Source organism: Aythya marila (genome assembly GCF_965140915.1).
Source record: "Aythya marila genome assembly, chromosome: 1".
NCBI lineage: Eukaryota > Metazoa > Chordata > Aves > Anseriformes > Anatidae > Aythya > Aythya marila.
In genome coordinates, this window is record NC_139042.1 from 11,631,866 (window position 1) to 11,654,046 (window position 22,181).

General features: G+C 41.1%; 1 protein-coding gene across 1 annotated transcript in view; it reads right to left on the reverse strand.

The window, feature by feature from the left end:
- Window positions 1-22,181, reverse strand: part of SESN3 (sestrin 3) — a 37,440-nt gene that overhangs the window by 308 nt on the left and 14,951 nt on the right. The window contains exons 2-9 of the mRNA XM_082765342.1: window positions 12,647-12,712; window positions 9,464-9,661; window positions 8,569-8,751; window positions 7,957-8,193; window positions 6,265-6,412; window positions 3,975-4,090; window positions 1,205-1,395; window positions 666-810 (exon numbers count right to left, since the gene is read on the reverse strand). Coding sequence (XP_082621468.1) covers window positions 666-810; window positions 1,205-1,395; window positions 3,975-4,090; window positions 6,265-6,412; window positions 7,957-8,193; window positions 8,569-8,751; window positions 9,464-9,661; window positions 12,647-12,712 — 1,284 coding nt within the window. The remainder of the gene's footprint in view (window positions 1-665; window positions 811-1,204; window positions 1,396-3,974; window positions 4,091-6,264; window positions 6,413-7,956; window positions 8,194-8,568; window positions 8,752-9,463; window positions 9,662-12,646; window positions 12,713-22,181) is intronic.

Here is a 22,181-nt window from a genome sequence, read left to right on the forward strand (position 1 = left end):
AACACCAGACAATGTCCTAGCACTGCAAGGAGCTAGCCTCACCTGCTTTAAGCAATCTTCCATCCCAGAAGTCCCAACAAAACCACTTCTGTATCCTAATGGTACTAATTCTTCATGAGTTACATTTTGTTTTGTTTACTACCACCTGTGACCACTACACAGGAGCACAGAATAAGGAACAGTTCATATGCAAGACAGGCTAGCAGGCACATAAGCACTGAACCCTTGTCAGGAAGCATTTAACTTAGCTATCTGAAGATACGCTGACATTTTTATTGATGAAAAACACCATGAAGAATGGAATAAGCTCTTTTTTGACCCACAGATCCAAAGTATTGGCATGGTTAACTGCTTCTGTACTCCCAAGTTTATCCATTGTTCTTTTACAGCTGTCAGTTCAATTTTATGGAGAAGTCATAATAAAAATACTCAAAATAAAAAAGAGAAGAATAAATACTCAAAATAAAAAAGAGAAGAATCGGTATTTCCAATACACTAAGAAGTATTTTTGTAAGATTTATATTTAATGAATTAAATTAACCTGGCTTGTTCTTCTCTTGTTAAAAACAATTTGACAGATACAGCCGTTTTTAGGAGTCACAATATTTTCATTTTTAAACCACACGTGGCTCTGTGTGAAGCCAGTCTGGCTATGAAACACGCACCTTCTCCGAGTGCTTGAACTGACGCCAGTAGCTATCGTACATGCGCTTGGTAGTTCTCTCCGGGTAGCAGGTCACTGTCTTTATGTAAACCTTCAGGCTGCGTTCAAGTAGCTGATTAACTTCTCCATAATCATAGTCATCATACCTGAAGAACACAGGCAATCACTCAGTTGGATGTAAGTTTTTAAAAGCAAGGTCTTTTGTAGCATTAATTTCTTAAGCATTTGTTACACAAGCTGGAATAAAACCTGCTAACAGAGGAAAGGTTTGGTATTGGGATGCTGGTTTTTCTGAACAGAGAATACAGGTTTGCTTCAGAGAAGACATTTCTCTAACAACTTCCATTCTGATTCATACTCATTTTCTTCACTGGAAGTGAAAGCTGTGCTAATGCAACAGCAAAAAACCACCACTCTGACTCTCAAACTGAGCTATCGGGGTCTAAGTCTAAGTCTAACTTCTCACATCATAGTTAATTTTTCATTTGCTGTTTCCACAGTTTTAAATGCACTCCTTAACCAGGGGGTTTTCTCCCGTACCTGATTCCGTACATACAGTGGACATAGTTAAATAAAGCTCTTCTAAGAGTAGTTGTATCAACATCTTCATGTGTGGCCATAGTGTTATACGTGAGGTTATACACCATCCGAAACTTCTCATCGAGGAGATGCCCAATATCAGAATAAAGCCTGTTTACAAGGGAAAAGCCATGGTTTTCCCACGTATAGTCCTGCAGAAGAGGAAAGAAATACAGAAATACACAAGTGAAGTGAAGTTCCTACTTGATCCTGTCTATAGCTCAATAGTTTTTGTTGTCTACTAGCTGTAACTTTGTTCTCCTCAAAGAATTTGTATGTTGAATCCTTCACTTATATCACCCTCTCCATTCCCCCAGGTTTCCTGGCAATGAATGTCACATCACAACATTACATCATGAGCCTACATGAGAAAAAAACAACAAGCTTGTTCTGAAGTGCTGAGGCAATTTTCCACTTTTTGCTCTGCTGATTTGACCAGAGTCATTCTGAGTGGGATGGACTTGTAAGTTTCCAGATGTATTCCTCTTGGAGGCTTCGATGCTTCACTTTAAGCAGAGGTGGAATATGTGCTTTCACCCAGGACGTACATGGGGTAAAGTGCTGAAAAGTCCTCAAAGTACTAAAACCCAGGATGCTTTGGTCTTAAACAAGCACCTGGACTGCAAAGGTGAAAAGATGCCTGCTCACATCAGCAATGGGAAATCTTTGCAAATCAGTCGCATGGCATCAACACTGGGGGAGAATGACCCTGCTCCAGAGCAGCACACAACCACTCCCCGTGCTGTGGTTATAACAGAACACATTAGTTGCCCAGATTCTTGCCAATCTCTCAGCCACATACCCTTACTACAACTGAGGGCATCATCTCATGTTCGTCTGTTTGTTTTTTTGTGGACGCCCCACCCCTGGAGGTGCTCAAGGCCAGGCTGGATGGGGCTTTGGGCAACCTGGCCTGGTGGGAGGTGTCCCTGCCCATGGCAGGGGGGTGGAACTGGATGACCTTTATGGTCTCTTCCAACCCAAACCATTCTGTGATTCTATGATCTCCACATCCTTTTCTGCGTAAGGCTGTTTTCAAGAAGTACCAGTGTGCAAGGGGCTCCTACCCACATGCTGTAGAGCTCATCTATTGGACTGAACCCAACTGCTTAGGATTGTGGGGAATATTATCAAGGACAGCTGCATAAAAGAGGAATTTGGTGACATCTGAAATGCCCCACAGCATCACATTTGGCACTCAGCAGCTGGTCCAAACTACCTTAAAAAGCCTGTGAGATATGCCGGATCTACCAGCCCTGCAAAAGTGTCCAGGACACCCAGGGGGCATTATAAAAGCCTCTGAAAATGGAAGCCCCAGGATGGGGGCTTCGTTGCTGCAAAAGCAGCGTTTACTAACAACATAGTTGATTCATACCAACCATGAAAAAGAAAAACCAGAAAGACTGAAAGACATTCTGCTGTGCGTGAAATGCCTTTTCCTATTGCTGAATTTAAACCCGCAGAGACAAACGATAATCTTGCTTCAAGAGACTAAGGACTGAATTTATGGCAGAGTTTTGGGATGCTACTTCAATTGAAGTAGCATTAATAGCAGAGCGTTTGGGGGCTGGGGGTATATACATCTCACTGCTCGAGAGCAGGACATGCTAATAAAGTTAAATTACTAAGGTGACTCCTTTGAATGGAGGCCAGAAGCTGTTCTGTTTATTTAAGAGCAGAGACATTTTAGTTCCAATTTCAACTTCTGTTGAGCTTTTTTCCATGGGAGCCTGCTGCTCCTAAAGTAGTTAAGCGGCATTGATTTACAGGCTCTGTCTCTGCCTTTCTCTTTTTGGCAATAGCTACCTACCTCAGGCTCATATAAAGACCACAGAGTAAATTATCCAGATCAGCAACGGCTGCTATATAGATAAATACATTTCCTGAAAGTGATCACAGATTCTGTATTTTTCAGCCTTAGGTACATCCTCTGACCATTGAGTTCTCCTGAACCTAGTGTGTTTTACTTGAAGTTCTCAGTTTTGGTTTAAGATTTCTTCCATTGCTTACAATTTATCTGTAACTGCTGACTGATCTACTCTATAACCTGGAACAGAATTACCCAGAGCGTCCCTGCTGGTACATACTACGAAGAGGTTTGTGACGCCGGTTATGGATGAAGATGCCAGGATGTATGACAATGTATAAACAAAAGGACATTTCTTTCAGCAGCTCTAAAATATATATATATATATACTCATGAAGAACCAAAAACTTCAGTGTTGCAGTAATCATATTTAAGAACTCCTTTTCTTTCCAGACATTCAAAGTCCAGTGATATGGTGTGTCCACAGGAATGACTCACTAAGCTCACAGACATGTAAGCATCTATTTATTGATAACCACAGGACAGAGAACACTTGATAAAAATGGCAGGAATAAGGTGTTCTTCCAATAGTTTTTTGGGTTTTTTTTTCACATTTGGAAGGATAGAAAAAAAATCATTTTTTTTCTTTCACTTTTATTCCATATTGATTGATAAGCTTTGCAGTTTTCAAATATTACTCCTGGTAATACTTAGAATGAGACTGAAAGCTAAAAACCCCCTTGTTTGAGATTTATGAACAGTAAAAGACTCATCTCTGGTAAATTTATAGAAGCTTGCAAGCTATTTAATGGACCATAGCAAGGAAAAGCACATGCAACACGTCCCACTACAACTACTTTACACTCTGTCCTGTAATGACATATACATACACTCTTTGAGTGATGCACTTTAAAGAGATGCTACCTGAGCTCTGAATGTTGGCAGATGGTCTTCTCCTCGCCTTGCGAAGTCTTTGTACCCAAACCCAGGATCTTCAATATAGCGGGAGACATCTGTGGAAACTATTTCATCGTCAAATGCTGTGGAAAAGAAAAAAACACAGCAAAATGCTTTGGTTTAGGCAGGAATTAGTACTGACTTCCAACTGCTGCTGTTACTGATGGACTAGAGAGCAACTGAAAAAAATGTGCAAAGGAAAAGAAAGGTATGAAGGAAGGAAAAAATCAATCCCAATCTACTTGTATGGGATCCATCCTTTTCATCAAGCCAATTAAATGTCAGCCTACACCAGACAGCTAAGATATTTCTGCAAAATGGGCTGCATTTCTGGAGGTGTGCTCCTCTCTCTGTTGACTCCTGAAGAAGGCTAGATATCATAGAGTCATCTCCTGAATCAGGCAAGATGAATCTTGTTAGTAAAGTTATTATGCTAGGATAAGAAATAGAAAAACCGTACCCTTGACAACACGATTGTCATGCTGAACAGGTACGGTGTCCAGAATTACACCAGCTCTGTTCTGTAACCCAGAATATGAGCAACGAGAAAGCAAGGCTCTGCTCCGCTTGTAAATATCGACTACACATTACAGGAAAGCAAAGAGGTCTACAGAACATCAGGCTGAAATTTCGCCAGGAGCTCTAGTAACCAAGCATCTTCAAAGAGCTCCAAAACATGTCACTAAGCAAGTGCAGGTTTTCTATCAGGAATCAATCTTTCCCTCCTGAATAAACAGGTGGCTCGATTGTGTAACCACCTTTGCAGAAGTTGACCACTGCATAGCTGACTGCATTTGACCCTGATGTTAAAATCCTGGCTTGCTTCCACATGCATTGACAGAGCAGCGGCCAGATGTCCACTGTTAGCACCTTAAAAAGTCAGTTCAGCTAAGAATTGCAGAAGTGCTTTATCTCCTCTTTGCCTCATTAAACAATCAAAACATAACGGCGTAGGAAGAAGCTTGCACAGCATCTGCTACAGTGAGTCCTCAGTGCAGAATGAACAACCTGCACGCACACGCTCCTCTCCCCTGGATTTCATGGCAGGGTAAAGGCACAACGCACACAGACTCCTCGGCTCAAACTCAGCAAAAGGAAAAAAAAAAAAAAAGGAGGAAAGTCAACAAGGCAATCAGCAACCACATCAACGAAACGCTCCTGGCCCAAACAACACCTCGTGCCTGTAAGCTTGACGTTGCAGACTTACGGAAGCCCTGATTTGATAATGGAACTGCAATGAGCGTTGGTTTATCTACACCACTGAGACTGCCTGACCAAATTAAAACAGACTGAAAATGGACAATGCCCATTTTAAAAAAAATCCAACAGTGATGTTGCTGGATGTGTTTCTTTTCAGTGATTTTGCATACATGTAGAAAGCCACAAAACCTTTGCTGATTCACAGTATGTTCTTCCTCCCTTTTGGGCTTGGTGCACAAAAACTTAAATGCCTTTAAACATGCTTGATCTGGCTCATAGTCTGAATAACGAGAATCGATTACCCAGTAGTGTGTAGCTTCAACTTTCTTACCAGATTTTCTCTGAAGCTACTAGTAACACATACTGATGCCCTAAATTCACAAAGAACAGTGTTCATGCGATGCGTGGCATTTTATGGGTCATTTCTTACAAAGATAAAAACTAGAAGCTTCAGGTAACCTCTAATGTGAGGAGATGATCTGAGATTCTGATTGGATTAACAATATTGGTTGAAACACTTTCTTTGGAAAAAAGAACAACCTGCTGGCTGTACGAAACATTTAGTTGCATGTTCTTTAGCGATGAAGGCCTTCAGGGTGTATGAAAAACACTGGAAAAGAATCTTTCAGCTCAGAATTTTGAATACTACTTACAGATAAACTGAATGCTAAGAAATCTCTGACATAGTACAGGTAATGGAAAAGCACAGCGGTAGGATTGCTCAAAACAGCAAGTCGTCAATTCGTTGATATCCTTTCCAGGCATGGATGAATTAATTTGAATATATAGAGCACACAAAGAGAGGAATTTACACACAACTCTTTAAAGAAGCCTAAAGGCTTTTTTTTTTTTTTTTAACACAGAAAAGCTAAATTTCAAGTAACGAAATGGATGTTGGTATTTGCCAATCAAGAAATGTTAAGGAGGTGAAGCAGGTCACCCTTTTTAAGCCAAGAGAGAGAATAAAAAAATGGACAGGAGTTGTAGTCATTGAACTGGACTCAGTGTTTAGTTCTTGAAAAGCACAAACAAAACAGAGCTGGCAAAGCACAAATACCTCCACTAATTACTAGCAGGCTCTCCTTCTTTTCCTTCTCAAAGCGAGTGTCCATTTCTTCCTGAGAGGCTTCTTCATCCTCTTTATCTTCTTGCAGCCTCTTCATCCTCTCCATTAAGGCCTCCAGCTCGCTTAAAGAATCTGCAATCTGCAAAAACACCATGACATTCTGCAAAATTAGAAGATAGACAACATGTGTCATCTTCAGATTTCATGCTCAACAATGAGTGTTCTCAAAAAGAAAAAAAGACAGCAGCAAACATAAGAATTGAAGCCAGAATGCGTTTTGTCACAGAGAGCACAGACAAACAGCTGTCAGAAAGTCAGAAGAAGGGAGGTGGTGTTACTCTCATCTATCACGCTACGCTACTGCAGCAAGATAAACAGCAAAAAGGGGTGGTGTTTGAAGGTGCAAACCGCTAAAAGCGTATGTTCCACCATAAAGACTGCTTGGGAAAATCTGTCTACGTGCCCCATGTGTATCAGGAAACAATTTTTAACTTGAAGGTGCCTTTACTCAGTATACTGGTACTGCTAAGGACCTTACTGAGGAGATACAGCACAACACTGCAATACAGGAATACAACCTGAGACAGAAAACCAGGATTTTCTTTTTCTTTTTTCTTATTTTCATGTTCTGTACTCAAAACAACCATTATGCAGACTTTTTTTCTTGCTTTTATGCAGAAAACAGGCCTCTTTGCTAGAAATGCACCAAAGTTTGGGCTATGTGATCTCTATTTGTCATTCAGATTTTTCATAAGGTAAATTGTTTGGTCTTCCTTTTCCATCATTTCCTTTTGATTTCAATCTTCTGCTCACAGATATAAATGTTTAATTGTGTATCACTCACTAACAAGCAGCACGCAGTCCGCAGCAGCCCTCTGCCCACTACTGATGCAGAATGAGACATCCCAGTGATTTTAGCTAGTGTGTCCTGCAGCCCAGAAACCTCGGATGCAGGAACTGAGCTGATGGATCACACGCTCAGCCTGTAAGCTGCCTGCTAATTTTTACAAATGTATCAGTGACTCTGCTCATAATCCCTATCTTCCATCAAAGGAGATGAGGCTAAGTCAGCAATCGGGATTAATTCAAGGACCTTCCTTCAAAGGCGCTTTCAGAAAAAAGTCCACATTTAAGTTAATTAGCCAGTAATCAAAGTCCTCTGTTGGTTGATTCAAGACCAGAACACCCGCATGAGGAACAAAGCCATCTTATTTCAGACATTTCCTCTCATCTACATGGAAAAGCTTCAAAATTGACCTGTTTTGTGATTGGAGGCCTAGAAGTCAAAATGCATATCGTGACCTCTGTTTTTTTTCCCCATTTCTTCTGTCATTCCACACGATAAGGACACGGATGACACAATGCTCCAGTCAGTGATACACTATCTGCAGACACTGGGACTTTAAGCTTTCAATTGGAAGCAAAGTTTTAGTCTTGCTCAATGGGTTGTGAGATTAGCTATTAAAATCACATTACTCTGACTATCATCCTCCATTTCGCTGTGGTTTTGAAATGGATTACACGGCAAGCTGTTAGAGCTAACGTAAGAGTTACCAGACTCAAGCATTCCAGTAAAGTAGACAAAAACTTTCAAGCTACCCTGAAATTTAAACAGGAAAGAATGGAAGAAAGCTTTCTAATGCAAAACAGAGGCAAGCAAAAGAATCTTCTTGCAACACTAACCCCAAAGTTGCTACTTGTGAGGGATGCATTTTCTATGTTGTTGTCATTGGCAAGATCACAGACACAGAAGTTGTTGACTGCTATAAGTCTGACTCCATTAGATGTATCCGGATCTCTCTCTGGATTAATGCCACTACCAAATACAAAACTTGCCAAGGCATGATAATGTGCCAACAGGACAACAGCATGCACCAGTTCAGGAAGAGACCAATTATTTTCCCCAGTCTTGACAAGTTTCTGAAATGAGAATAAGAAAAGTGTAAATATAAAATTTATTTTGGCCCCAGCTTTTGTATAAGACTGCTATATACTTTAAAAAGGGATCAATTTCTTTCCTCCAATAACACCGTATTCCTCTTGCACACACTCTCACTAGATAAAAAAAGAGAAACCTGATGTATTACCTCTTTTCTCTTGGGGTTATCATAGCCAATGCCATTCCTAAAAAATAAATCTTGTTGCCTTTGTCACAAAGAAGAATTTATTGGTTTATTCAATGCTCTAGTACTTCCCTGAATTTTTTAACTCAAGGTAACGAAGCCTAACTGGACACTACAGTAGTTCTCATTACTGGACATTTACTGCTATTAGAAGGCATGATTTAACAGGTACCTGAATGTGCTCTTTTGTGATCAGCCAGGGCCGGTGTGCAAGGAGCTTATTTATTTCGTTCAGATTTTTCAGTCTTTGGGGAATGTATTCTAAACCGTTCAGCCACTCTGCAATCCCGCCAGTCTTCAGAAACTCATCAACGTGCATATTTATTAGGTAGGAACACTGGTGTCTGGCAGCTGCCTAAAATAATTGAACACAAAGGGAAAAGGTCAGCACATTAGCATGTAATCTGGTTTTGTTGCAGGTGGAAGCAGGATATTAACACACACAAAAAAATAAATTTAGTTGCAAAAGGCCATGTTTTATATTGTAAAGCTCTACGCTGGAGGGAGGGTTCTCTAGTAAGTGTAAGTGGATTACTCTGAAGCACAGAATCTAATTGAGGTTGGAAGGCATCTCTAGAGGACGTCTGGTCCAACCTCATCTCACAGTAGGGCTGACTTAGATCAGGTTGCTCAGAGCCTTGTCCAGACAAAACGTCCATCCTTGGAGATCACACAACCTCTCCTGGTCCTTGTTGCAAAGTCTGAGCATCCTCACGGTAAAATCCGTTTTCCATGTGCCCACCTGGAATTTGATGTGACTCCAGACCGTTGCATCTCACCCTGCTGCTGTGTGCTGATGGATAAATGCCCAGAATGTGACAGAGTTTTAACAGCTCTCTTTAAAACCTCATTCTCATGGGCATGTGAGAAGTGAATCGCCCTTCTCACTGAACACCTTGTAGCAAGGCATGCTTAATTCTGATAAAAACCAACCAGAAAAATTCACACCCTGTCAAAATATCACACTGGTCTCTTCTTTCTGAATTCTTCCTTCTTCCTTTTTTTTTTTTTCCCCTAATAAGAGAGTCAAGTTCACAGGAGAAAATGCACAGCCTGCTGGTACATACCATTATAGCGATGTAGTGCCTATAGGGCAAAGGAAGGGGCCCGTCCATGCGCAACATGTAGAACTGGCTGCGGAGGAAAGACTCCAGGTACTGAGTGTGGATGCTCATGACTTGCGTGATGTTGTCCAGGCGACCAGATGTGGAGTATTCTTCCACAAGAAGATTAGTACGTTCATCCAAACCATTTGCTTGCATAACCTTAAAAATAAGGTGGACAAATTTAGCAGAAAATGAGATTTTGGCCAGCTTTAGCCCTGAAGAGAAACATATTGCACTATGAAAGGTTTGCTTGTGTAAAAAAACTTGCAGCTAATTCTGGAGATCCGGATGTATGTATGTAAATATACGTGCCTGTTTGCATGTGAATATGCACATACAGATGCTATTTGTATACAGGGAACTGAAGAACACTTTACACTGTACCTCTGTTATTTTAATATGTTTCTAAAAACAAAAACATTTTTTTCTGTAAAGCTTTCTGAAAAGGATAAGAACCCTCAGACGCTTAAAGTCAGATTTGTGTGAGATCTGTAAGGAAGCAAAATCTAAATGGAAAGTAGAGTCTTTACGGATGTCAGCCTGTATAGATACACATCACCCGAGCATTCAGCCCTAAAAACAATTTCAGAGTTAATAGAGAGGAACGGAGTTATGTAACCAAATTATAGAAACAGTCTGGCAATCTACTCCTTCTGTGTTTGTAAAATTGAAGAGGAGATCAAATGCTAATTTGTCCATAACATTCAAGTATTATTTAGAATAGGAATTTAACGCTTTCTTTAAACAAAAGCTGTTCATTAATTATTCCAGCCGATCCAAATCTTGGGCACAAGATGAAATGAAGCAGTACAAGTAAGTAGCTCTTGAATTGCAAGCCCCGACACAGAATTAGTGCTATTACTCAGTGTTTATCACCAAGAGCAGCCATTCTAAACATGCTCGCCATTGAAGCTACAAGCAAAAGGCTAAAACAGCTATTCTGAAACTGCATAGTATCAGACCAGCAAACACTGCGGAATGGGAAACCATTTCAGCTAGTTCACTGCACGTGAAGATAGAAAGTGCCTAAAACCAGGAAGACACAACTCTTGCTGAGCTATTTTATTTAAAGTATGTTTTCCTTCTTTATGACAGGCTGATGAACATACAGTGTTTCATATCTTTTTCCATCAAATCTCGTCTATATGCAAAGAAACATGAACAACATGAACTACCTTTTCATTTCTCACCACCGCGGTTCCCTGTTTTAATTTGTGGGCCCAGAGAGAAAGAGAAGACACAGTCAGGCAGCCTCATAAATTTTACATGTGTTGCTCTTCACTCTTACAGCTTTTCTTTGTTTTGTACCAAAAATGATGCCTCTTCAGTTTTCTTTAGGAACTTTTTTACCATCAGAACATTATTCATACATTATAGATCATTCAATCTCACTCACTATTACATATCCATCATTCCACTCTAAGGAGTCCCCTGTATTTTTAAGTAAGCTTATTTTCCAGGTATAAAAGATACGTCTGTCTCATTTAGTAGTTTCTTGGGAACATTCCACTTTTCAGTCCCACTGAGAAGAAATTCTGCTGGCAGAATTGAAATATAATCCTGTAGGGCTGCACTGTTGCTATGTGAGGCACAGCAATATGCAGCATTATTGCTTCTGAGATTTATCTCCACCTATACTATCCTTTTCATACTGTGTATGTACTTCCTCCTGATTTATTACCATCCATGGATTTACAAAAACACTTTTTTATTCTTCTTGTAAAGCCTTATGGCACTTTTAACAGGATGCTTTACAATTAATTTGTTGTTACTCTGTCCATATTCTCTTCATTATGAAAATAAAGCAGGCTTTGATAACAGCAGTGTTCTTAGCAAGATTTGTGAGACACTTAATGTGTGACCAATCTCTGGCTACATCCTTCCTATGCACTACATTACTTAATGCCAAGGAATAAGGGGACAGAAGTAGCTGTTTGCTTAACAAACAATATTTAACATTTGTTTGTGACACTGCCTGTTTTATTCCTACAGGTGGAGGTTCCATCACTGGTAACTGCTGAGGTTACTCCTGCTGAAGGCCCAGTGCTTTCCTTATGCACTGTTAGCTAGCACTTTTTTCTAAGTTCATTGGTTGTGAAATGAGTTCATTAAGAATCCTCTCAAAATGTTATATGTTAACACTTCAATTACATTCATTTTTCTCCTGTTCATGCAATTATTGTCTTAATGAGAAAAATCAAGTCGTTACGAGGTTCAGCATCTCAAGTTCATGTTTTATACACAAGTGAAGTCCTTCTCGCAAGTTTGGCTGGCTGCAACTCATTCTGCTCTCCCTTTCTCAAGTCTACAAGGCTCATTTTGACATCTTTTTTTGCTTCATTATGTTTCTTGATGCCAGGCTTTAAAGTGACTATGTTTGGTTTTAGTTTCAAGTCTTCAGTGTATAAACAGAGAGAGACTCAAAGAACAGATATCTTATCTTTCAGAAATTTCTTTTTGGCCCTTCTAGCACATGACTTATCTGCCTGTAGTAGTAACTACTTAAAAGCAAAACAAAAAAGGCCCTGGTTTTATAGTCTGCCATCCTAAACAATTCATCAATCAATAAATAATACTCTGGGAAGATTAATATCAGGGTAAAAGAACTACAGCAAAGGGAAGTTTCTATTTACTGTAGCAAGGTGCAAACCAAGGCTTAAGTTGAACATTAAATCATGCACAGAAATCTCGAGTCTAAAGTCAAACCGTTCCTTTCGACCATAAATTCCCTTAAAGAGCTGCAGTTAGAGTCTAAGAAGTTAGTCATATTTTTAGGTTCACTCAGACTGAAGGTCAGTGACTGCCCTGAGAGCTGCTGCAGTACCAGGTAGGTCTCCCCTCAGGCCTGACATGAGGAGTAAGAACTGATCATCCCCCACAAAAAGAGCAGAGCCAGCACTCACGGCTGTCTCAGGGAGTGTGGACAACTGAGAGCAAGACCACTGGCAGCACTCATTTGAAGGGACAGCACGGTTCTTATCCACTGGAGCATGCTCTGGATAAACCATTACTTGTGCTGACAACGGGGCTCATCCACGTATTTACCACTGGGCAAGAAAGATGTAAAAGTGTCCTTCAGTGTTTCCATTTAAAATAAATAAATAAATAAAAAGCTCCCACACAACCAGCTCAGCTAAAACTTACTTCGTTCTCTGGTATAAAGGCACTTGGTCCTCTTGTTAACGGTGGAGAGACTTGGACTCTTTTTTCCTGCAAAACAGACACATAATTGTATCAGCATGAGGAATAACACATTAACTCGCCTTATCTTGCAAGATTAGATCTTAAAGGCCTTGACTTGGTTCTCTTCCCAAGGCCACCTGCATGTTTTACAGCCCAGTGCACAGGTGAAGTCATCACACCACCATGCCGCTGCGCCTCCCGCGTTTTGCTCGAAAGAACTGTATGAATTTTGGCAAGGGACAAGACAAAAAAAAAAAAATAAAAAATTGATCCTGATTATTTTATAGGTTGGGTTAAAGATACATGGACAACAGCAATCAAAAATGTGGCACTATGCTAAAACTGGCAGTTTACTAGATTGAAGTTCGGAAAGCAGAGGGGAGAAAAAAAAACTATCACTACCATTATGTGCACAAAGCCCACACTTGGGAAATTATAATCAAAAAGTTGTTTTTTCATTATGAGAATCTAATTAGATTCTAAGTGTTTAGAAGAGCATAAGCACTTTGTGTTCCAAATCCAGTCTTGAAAAGCCCATTCCCCCCCTATATATGCATCAGCAAGACCCAGTTAAAGACTCCTTCTGAAGAAAAAGACAAAAAGACTACGTTGCTCAGCTGCCAAGCCCAGGAAAGAATAAAACATGCAGTACACATCTTGATGTGCCAACCACAGCTAGAAAAATGGCTAGAGCCTACAAATTATTAAATGCCCTTTGATGATGTTATTTTAAGTACATGATAGGCAGGTAGTGTAACAAGAACCAGAGTACTTTTGGTTTATCAGAGATATGAAATTGAACTAAGGAAAGTGACGGAGGCTTTCACACTGTTGCCACTGACAGAGAGAAGGTGAGAAGGGACCTGGAGAGGTTTCCTGGCTCTCGGACCCACCTGGAGGGAAGAGGAGCCCTTCCAGCATCACTCCTGACCAACGTCCATCTAACCTGCTCCTGAAGACCCTGAGACAGCGGTTCCCCTGTCTCCCCAGGTTTCTCAGCTCAGTGACTAACTCCTCTGATCACTACAAAGTTTTCCTAACATCTCATCTGAACTCCCCTTCCAGTAATTTAAAACAGCAACTTCTTGCCTTCCTTCTTTTTCTCTTTCCAGCGATATTCCACGTATCTGGAAACAATCGCTGCGCATTTTTAAGGTCACTAATGACAACGCAGTGCAAGTGACTCTTAATAAGTTACCCATCAACAGCAGTATCAGATTTGCATGCCAAATATTTCATGCCCCTAACATAAAAGTCTAAGGTTTTCCATAACAAATGACCCTTAAATACCTCAATGACTCTACCAGGCAGCCTTACGTGTAATGGCCACGTACACAAAGACCAGCGTGGGTCTGAGAGCGAGCGTGCCACTGATTTCCACACAGGAACATGAAGATGCTAGAAATGCGTAACAACTGCTCTGTGTCTTAAAAACATCCTGTCCTTTTTTAAATTAGATTATGAAAAAACATGCAAAAACCAGCAGTGATTATTCAGGAAAGATGTTCCAAAACAAACTCTCTTGACAATTACATTTGTTACTTTGGAATAATTAGCTGTTAAATGATGAAGAATGTACTCATGCGTGCTTTCACTTATTTTCTGAAATGAGCTGAATCCACTGCATAAAAACAAGGAGACAACTCACTGTGACCACTGCCTGCTGTCACAGCCCTACAGCGCTGCAACATACTCCTTATCAATCACGTATATGCAGTCTGAAGTCCTGAAAAAAGTACAGGGACTGGATACCTGCCCATGAGACCCCTTCTCCACATAGCTGTTCAGGGCTCAGAAGGTATCTTCTAGTTCTATATGCACCATTTTGCTAGCAGTCCTAGCTAGCTACCTTTATCACCATTCAGAAAAATAAATCTTTTCCAAATTACTTCAGATGTTGTATACTTCTTGTTTTATGAAGGTTATTTGGATATTAGACTTTGAAAGCCTTTGTTTCATACCAAGTATCTGGAGGAAACAGCTTGTGCGAGGGAGACGACTTGGACAGCTGCAGACCTTTAGCCTTTGGCATAAGGGCACATCGAAAGCAGAGCTGGACCACTGCTTCCACCAGTGTGCTCGCTGAGGTATACCCCACTCTGCCCAGCTGCCCATCTAGGCCAGACTGGGGCAAAAAGCAGCGTTATTATCCCACTTTCAGCGGGCTATGGCCTCCACCTCCTACACTCCCCGTTCAACATGGCTGCCTCAACGCTTCAGGTACGTAACTGGAGGTCTATACCAGTCGCTTCCATCAACAGAGAAGTTTATTTTGCCTTCTCGCCAAAGCTTCTGGTTTACTGAAACAAGTTAAAACGAGCTTGTTCTTAGGATGCTATTAATAAAAAGACAGGAAGTTTGCAAGCACTCAGTAAGATAACGTCTTTGTCGAACTGTAGATAAAAACCACTGCTCCTGGGCATGCTGTATATGGAGCAGGGATCTAAGACCTACCCAAGGACTCAAACATGAAAAGCTACACATGGGAATTAGAAAGCAACGGTTTAGATATACGGTCCTTCATGATGAGAAGTTCCCACAAAGCTTTTTTTTTTGTTTCCCAAGAAAGCTGCTTCGATTTCCTGCTCAACTCGTCCTTGCAGGTTACGCTGGCTGTTGCATACTAAGTCAAGCAGGGTCCCAAATATCTTATTTGAAATTGGATTCTTATGCTAAATGACTGAACCAAGGAACAGGTTGCTCAGCAACTGCAATACCATACACACGTCCACGAGCCATTTCTGCTTCGTGTTCCTCCATCAACGCATTGCTGGAGTATGAATAAGTGAGAAATAAGTGATCTCAAAAGGTTTGTAACCAACTCCATTTACATTAAGAGTCATTTCTGGGGGTGCTGATTAGGAAAGAGAATAACAAAGTGCTTTAAAGATGAACAGAGAAGTAGGCCAGGGAAGGTTTACTGGCAGAGGGGGCCCACTTCATGCCACAGTACAACCTCCAAAGCGTCACGCTGCGGTGCGACGGACAGACAAACCTACGTGTCAGCCCTGAGGAGCTTTTATCCATGACTTGCTTTCTGTCCTTAAACTGTACTTGGAACAGTGTCATGAGCTAAATATTGGGAATCTAAGGATTGTGAAGCGGAACTATTTTCCACGTGAATGGCCAATTTGTACTCAGCAATGAGAAACACCTTCCTCCTTGGATGTGTCCAGAGCACCCCTGAGCCAGAAGCTGAATCTTGTGATGGGACAAGAGGCAATGGGTGCAAACTGGCACATGGGAGGCTCCCTCTGACCACCAGGCAGCACTTCTCTGCTGTGACGGAGCACTGGCACAAGTTGTTCAGAGAGGCTGTGGAGTCTCCTCCTTGGAAATCTTCAAAATCTCATGGACATGGTCCTGGGCAGCCTGCTCTGGGTGCCCCTGCTTAAGCAAGAGTTGAACCAGATGGACCCTGAGGTCCCTTCCAACCTCATTCCTTCAGCAATTCTGTCATCTCAAAGGCTGACTTTAGTTACTGTGGTGACCTCACACCTTCCCTCAAGAACCAAGGAGACACCAGGACACAGCGGTGAGGACAAGACAGCCGGAGGCCCTTGGCTGAGAGCAAGGCCCTGAGCCACATGTGGGATCTGGGAGCACGGCCGGCCCGCAGCAGCTTTCCTGTTGGAGGCTGAAGTTTAGAGAAATAAAAGTTTCTTCTTCTTTGCTATCACATGAGTCACCATGTCCTGAGGCTGTAAAGAAATGACTATTTTTAGCAAGCTGTAAAAAGAGGCTAATTTTATTTGAAGCAGATGAAAACGGAGCCGTAATCTGGAAAGGCTGATCAAGCAGCTGGTTTAGAAAGCACATTTTTAATATCCATGAACACAGAAAGCACAGGCAAGCAGAAAGCTGCTGGAGCGATTCGGGTGTATGGAGGCTTCAGGCAGAAGTAGTGCATATGAGCTATAATTCATCCTGCACTTCTCATCATGATGTGAGTGGGGGGAAAAAATCACTGGAAAGAAACATTTTGTACCTCAAGAGGAAATTCTGTGAGCTGTGGCGATGCTGCCACTTGGGTCCTCCTGGGTCCCAGAACAGTGCAAGCAGCACAGGAAGGCTGGTGAAGGGCTCAGAGTCACTACTTCCACAAAAATCCCAACCACAAGAAAGACACCGTGATCGTAAATAGCACTAGATCAAATATAAATCCTAAGGGCATCCCAAAATCAGTTTCTGCTGAGGAGTAAACTTTTCTCCCCTAAATATGCAGGAATTTCTTTGGGGGAACGGTTATGAATAAGTATTTCCTATTTATTATTTTTACTGATTTTCCCTAATACTCCCCTCCCCAGACATGGAAAATGGGTTTTATTTCTGACTTTGAGCCACGCTCATGCTGAGGTTACATTTCCCCAACTATTTCTTAGACCCTCATTATCATCTATTTAAAAAAAAGTCATTACAAGCCCTCCCATCTCCAAACACTGTCCTGCTGCTTAATACCCAGGTTGTCTGCTGTTCTGCTTCACGCCTTCTCTCCGAGGTTTCCAAAGGGTAAATACCATTCACCCTCCACTTTATTACTTTGCTTTTCTGCTGCTTTATGACACTTCTTCCTCAGATGTTTCTCTGCCAAGGCCATTCCCTGACCTTGCACAGAACATGCGTTTGGAATCGGAAAGTCCCTACAGTTTTCCTACTGCACAGAAGGGCAAAGGGTTAATTAAATCTCTGCAAGTTCAGCAGACTTCGTCTACTCCCTTTAAGCATTTGATTGTATTTATGGTTTTTCCTCCTGGTTTTGATTTTTTTCCCCCTCTTGTTTGTATTTTACTGGTACTTTGTGTAAATCATTTCTGTATACCTGCAAGTTCCCAGCATAGGATATTATGCTCCTAGTTTAGGATTATTTGCCTATTCATGTTTTATTGTCTCCCTATCAGAAAATCATCAAAAGCATATGTATTTTTAATTCAATTTACTAAATTGCCTCTTAAGCTCCACTCCACTCCATAAAAACTTACTTATGTACACACACATAAATCTTTGCAATTTAGCATGCTGAGAAACCTTTTCATTAGATATCCAACATCCGCCCTTTTAAAATTTCTTGCAGCTACTCTATCCTGTGAATGTTACGTTCAGTTACAACAAAAACCTGTACTGTCACTGTTGCTCTGTTGTACTCCTGTAACCATGTTCTGCACTTGTCTCTGCTTGCAACCCAAAAGGAACAATATGCTAAAAAACAAAATAATAATGTGGTATTCAGGGAAGCAACATGCTTGACTTTTTAAACTGAAGAATAAAGATTTAGTCCATATTTTCTTTGACAATCTGACATTGTCCAATCAACAGTCTATCTTGTTTTCTCTCTGAGGTCTTGAAGGAAGGAGGAATACATATTCTGATTACTCAATCTCAATAGATACTATTCAGAGGGTTGCTCTCTGAAAGAAAAATAATTTAGTTGCTAATCTTCCAGTAATACTATAGCTCCATCTTCCAAGCACCAAGATGTGCTGCTCTAAAAAGTAATCATTTACAGTATTAACAACATGCTTCAGCTCTTGGCCAGCTCTTGAAGAAGTTCACCAACTCAATTTTTGACAAAGACGAGTTTTCTGATCGCTTCTCATGCTCAAATTTTTTATTTGTCACTCAGAGTCCAAGATGTACTGCAAGTAGTTTACCTAGCCACAAACTTATTTCCTTCTTTCTTGATAGAAGGATCTTTAACCTTCTCTTGTATTATAATCTACAAGCAATTTTGCTACCATCTAGCATTTCTAAGGAGCTTTGCTATTTAAATTCAGTGATCTCTCTCTTCATAGACACACATTATTCTGCATCTGCAGAAACAACCTGGAGTCAAGTCCTTCATTAGAACACCTACACCGAGGTGTCTCCATTTCAGCAAGGAGCCTCAACTCCTTTTCCAGCAGAGTGAGAACAAGGTGCAGTAGCATTAAAAAGCAGAGTTGAAGGCCACTAAAGACTCCCTGCGGCCTCCCGCTTGGCACCCAACCACCTTCCCAGAAGGGCATAAGCTCCCCATATGTCTCTACAGTATCAACTAGTCCCTATAGATGTCCTAGATACCCTCAAGCATCCTAAATGGTACTTAATGCCTACGTTGAACATTAAGGCCCAGTTCATAGAGTGCACTTCAGGTTAAACCTGTGAACCAGGTTATCTGATGGGCTTTGTCAGCTGCACCAGGCATTTGGACACCAAGAGTGCAAGTGGAACTGGGTTCAGGGCTCCCTATCTGTGGCAGAATCACCCCAAAGGCACCAACTTCAGCCCAAGCTCAGATTTTTCTTACAATTCTTCAAAATGGAAATACGCTGGTTAAATCTCAGACTTGATGCTGCAGAATCGTACTATTCAGCCTGGCACACACAAACACATTTTAGTTCACGTGGCACAGGCAGCATTATTTACTGCTCCTGGTTAAGACCATACCTCCAAACTGGATCCTACTGCCCCTGTTACTGCTTACTGAATACATTTCCACTTTCGGTTCTTGTGTGCTGGGAGAAGGATCCATCTCCATGTGCTCTGACCACAGCCAAATGCTCTGGCTTTTAGCAATACCTAACATAATTACAGGGCTATACTGGACTGCCTGCTTATTCTATCCTCATGGAAGAAAGAAAGAAAAAGAAAAAAATCAAAAAAAAAGTTATCTGAACACTGACTGTGTCCTAGCTTCTACTATCATTCAAAGCCATTCTTGTTTATTTCTACATATGCCAAGTTTCATTTTAATTTATCCACCTAACTGTCAGAAGAACAGTTCAGAAATGTGGCAGCAGTTTATGACACGTCCAATTCATTTCAAGTGGAAACTTTAATACTTCTCATAAATTTATAGAGGCTTAATATAATATTGAAAACTGCATACAGTCTTGCTGACTTGAAGGAAAGATGGACAGAGTTTACTTGTCTTCACATTTCAAGGCTCCTGAGAGATTCTGACTGAGGACAAAAAAGCTTATATACCAATGCTGTGAAATTTTGGAATTTATTGGCAAACATTCATAGATGCATCATTTTTAATGAAATAAAATCTGTTTTCAGTCTTTAAGGTGATAAATCAGAAGCTTTGCAGCTTCAGAAGAGATCTGCAAGTCATTTCAAATTAAATTTTGTTGTAATTTCAAAAACATGGATGCACGTTAAAAGCATAAACTTGCTGTTCTCTTTCTCAAAACTATTTCTGTAAAGAAAAAAAAAAAAAAAAAAAAGAAACCAAGCCAAAAGCAAAAACATGAAGAAAAGTAATTTAAATAATACACAACACTATCTGCTGACAGTACAGAACTCATCTTTAGGACTGAGCCTTCCTAAAATGGGTTAAACCAAGGACATATGTCCAGAAGTAACACAAGAGATGTTCACAGTAAACAATGTCAAAATGTTAAGGTTCACAAAGTAAAAGTCCTGGCCTACAGTCATTTGTTAACAGTACTTCAAGTGGTTTTGCAATGCTTTCTTCCTCTTAACAGACTGTACAACTCCAGAAAAGCAAACTAAGCGATAAAGATGAAAATTTGCAGAGGAAGTCAAACTGTAGGAAATCTTTTTTTTTTTTTTTTTTTTTTTCTTATGGAACAGCATTTCAAAATATTTAAAAGTCACTTTTAGTGTTAAGAATTCAGCATCTTTGTGCCTAACAGCTGATGAAGTGGTGCAAGGAGCTGGGAAGAGAGCCAGTGCAGTACAATTGATGTGGAGCTTTTGCTTTGGTAACAGGTTACAGCCCTTTTGGATTTCACACAATAAAAGGAAGCCTATCCCGAGTTCCCATCCCTCAACCAGCTATTAAGAACACAATCCACACTAATTAGAAACCAAAGGGCAGCAATTTCTACCCAACCCAAGATGGATGGCTAAGCAGCAGAAGTCCAAGAGCAGATCCTCAGTCTTTGAAAGATATCCGGCACCCTCAACCTACAGGAGAAAAACTCAGAAGTGAACACACAGTTACTGTCAGAAAAGCCTCTCTCCTTTTTCATGAAGAAAACCTATCTATATCTACATCCTCTTCTAATCCCACTTGTGTTGTATCACCCTCTCTACCTACAGTTTCCAAGTTATTTGTGGCTACTAACCGAAACTAACATTCAGCTAAAATTGGAAGAAGACAAGCAAAGACTGCAAGTCTGATTGATGTGTTTGCTGCAAAACCCTTATTTATTTAAGAAGCCAAGCCAAGAACAGATATGCATGTATCGTGTAGAAGTCACACCTGTAACTTAACTGTGATATAACTGAAGTACAGAGTACAGCTACCTGAGAAAGTAAGGGTCCTGACCGGAAAAATGAAAACTCTTCATGAGAAGATTTGCTCAACTAAAGGTGCCAACAACCACGCCTACACATTGATTATCAACACATGAAACGGATGAGAGACAAACAGCCATTTCTTCTGTTTACTTGTTGCTAGAGAATCACTTCCATCTAATTTAAGTCAAAACTCAAAACCTAAGTTCTTATCCATGCCCCAGAAATCATGGGTGAAATATAATTGACCAAACACTGACACCCGAATCAGAATTAGCCAGATAACAACCAAATCAGAAAGCTGGTGTCTAGCTCAAGATGAAGTGAATTGTGCCATAGCAAGGCTTGTTTTCCCCGTGCAGATGAACAGGAATCCGTGGGATACGAGGTCAGATGACATGATCTGACGCCAGGCAAGACCTGTACTGCTGCGAGACAACAAATAGTCTACTTCAGCCTTCAGAAGAAATGAGTAAATGCAACGAGGAACAAACAAAGCTTCTTGTTTATCAGTCCCTGGAGCAGACAAGGCGACCTCGCCTCCTGCCCTCCCTGCACACCCAAAGCTAACACTGGAGGTTTGTATGGTCCCCAGGAAATGCCCTCAGGACTGAAGATGTTCTTGTGATTGTCGGGATGACTCAAAATCCTACAAGCATGGCAGAAGAGCATTTTCTGTTTCAATAGCATCAGATATCAAGGGCAAAAGTTACAGTGAAAAACACCAGCCTTTTAAGCTGGGACTTGTTTTATCTGTGCCTTGGCCCACTGCCACCTTCAGAATTAGCCTGAGTCTGACATCCCGAGACACAGCACCATTATGGAGCTTGGAGAACATGGTCTTTAGCCTCTGAATCGGCAAAGCAGCCTGCCTCAGGTCAACATGCCTCATTAGCAGGCGGGCTGGTGATGCCACTAATGAGGAGTCTCAGAAGCAGCATGGCACAGCCCATCACCCGCTGCCATGGCTCGCCTGTGTGAGGCCTACACAGCCGGGCCGGTCCCTCACATGGCCGCCATCTTCTTGTGGAGGGCGGGCAGCGACCATGGCCAGGGGTAGAACTGACCTCTGGCAGATGGCACAGATAAATGGCAGCTGCTTTGGCAGGCCTGAATTAACACCTAAACATTAATTGCACTGATAGCACGGCCTCTTTACCGTGCAGTAACCAAATGGTTAAATACTTCGGTTCGTAAACGCGCACACAGTTATTGGGCACACTGCCAATCGGAGAGGCATAACTGGGGG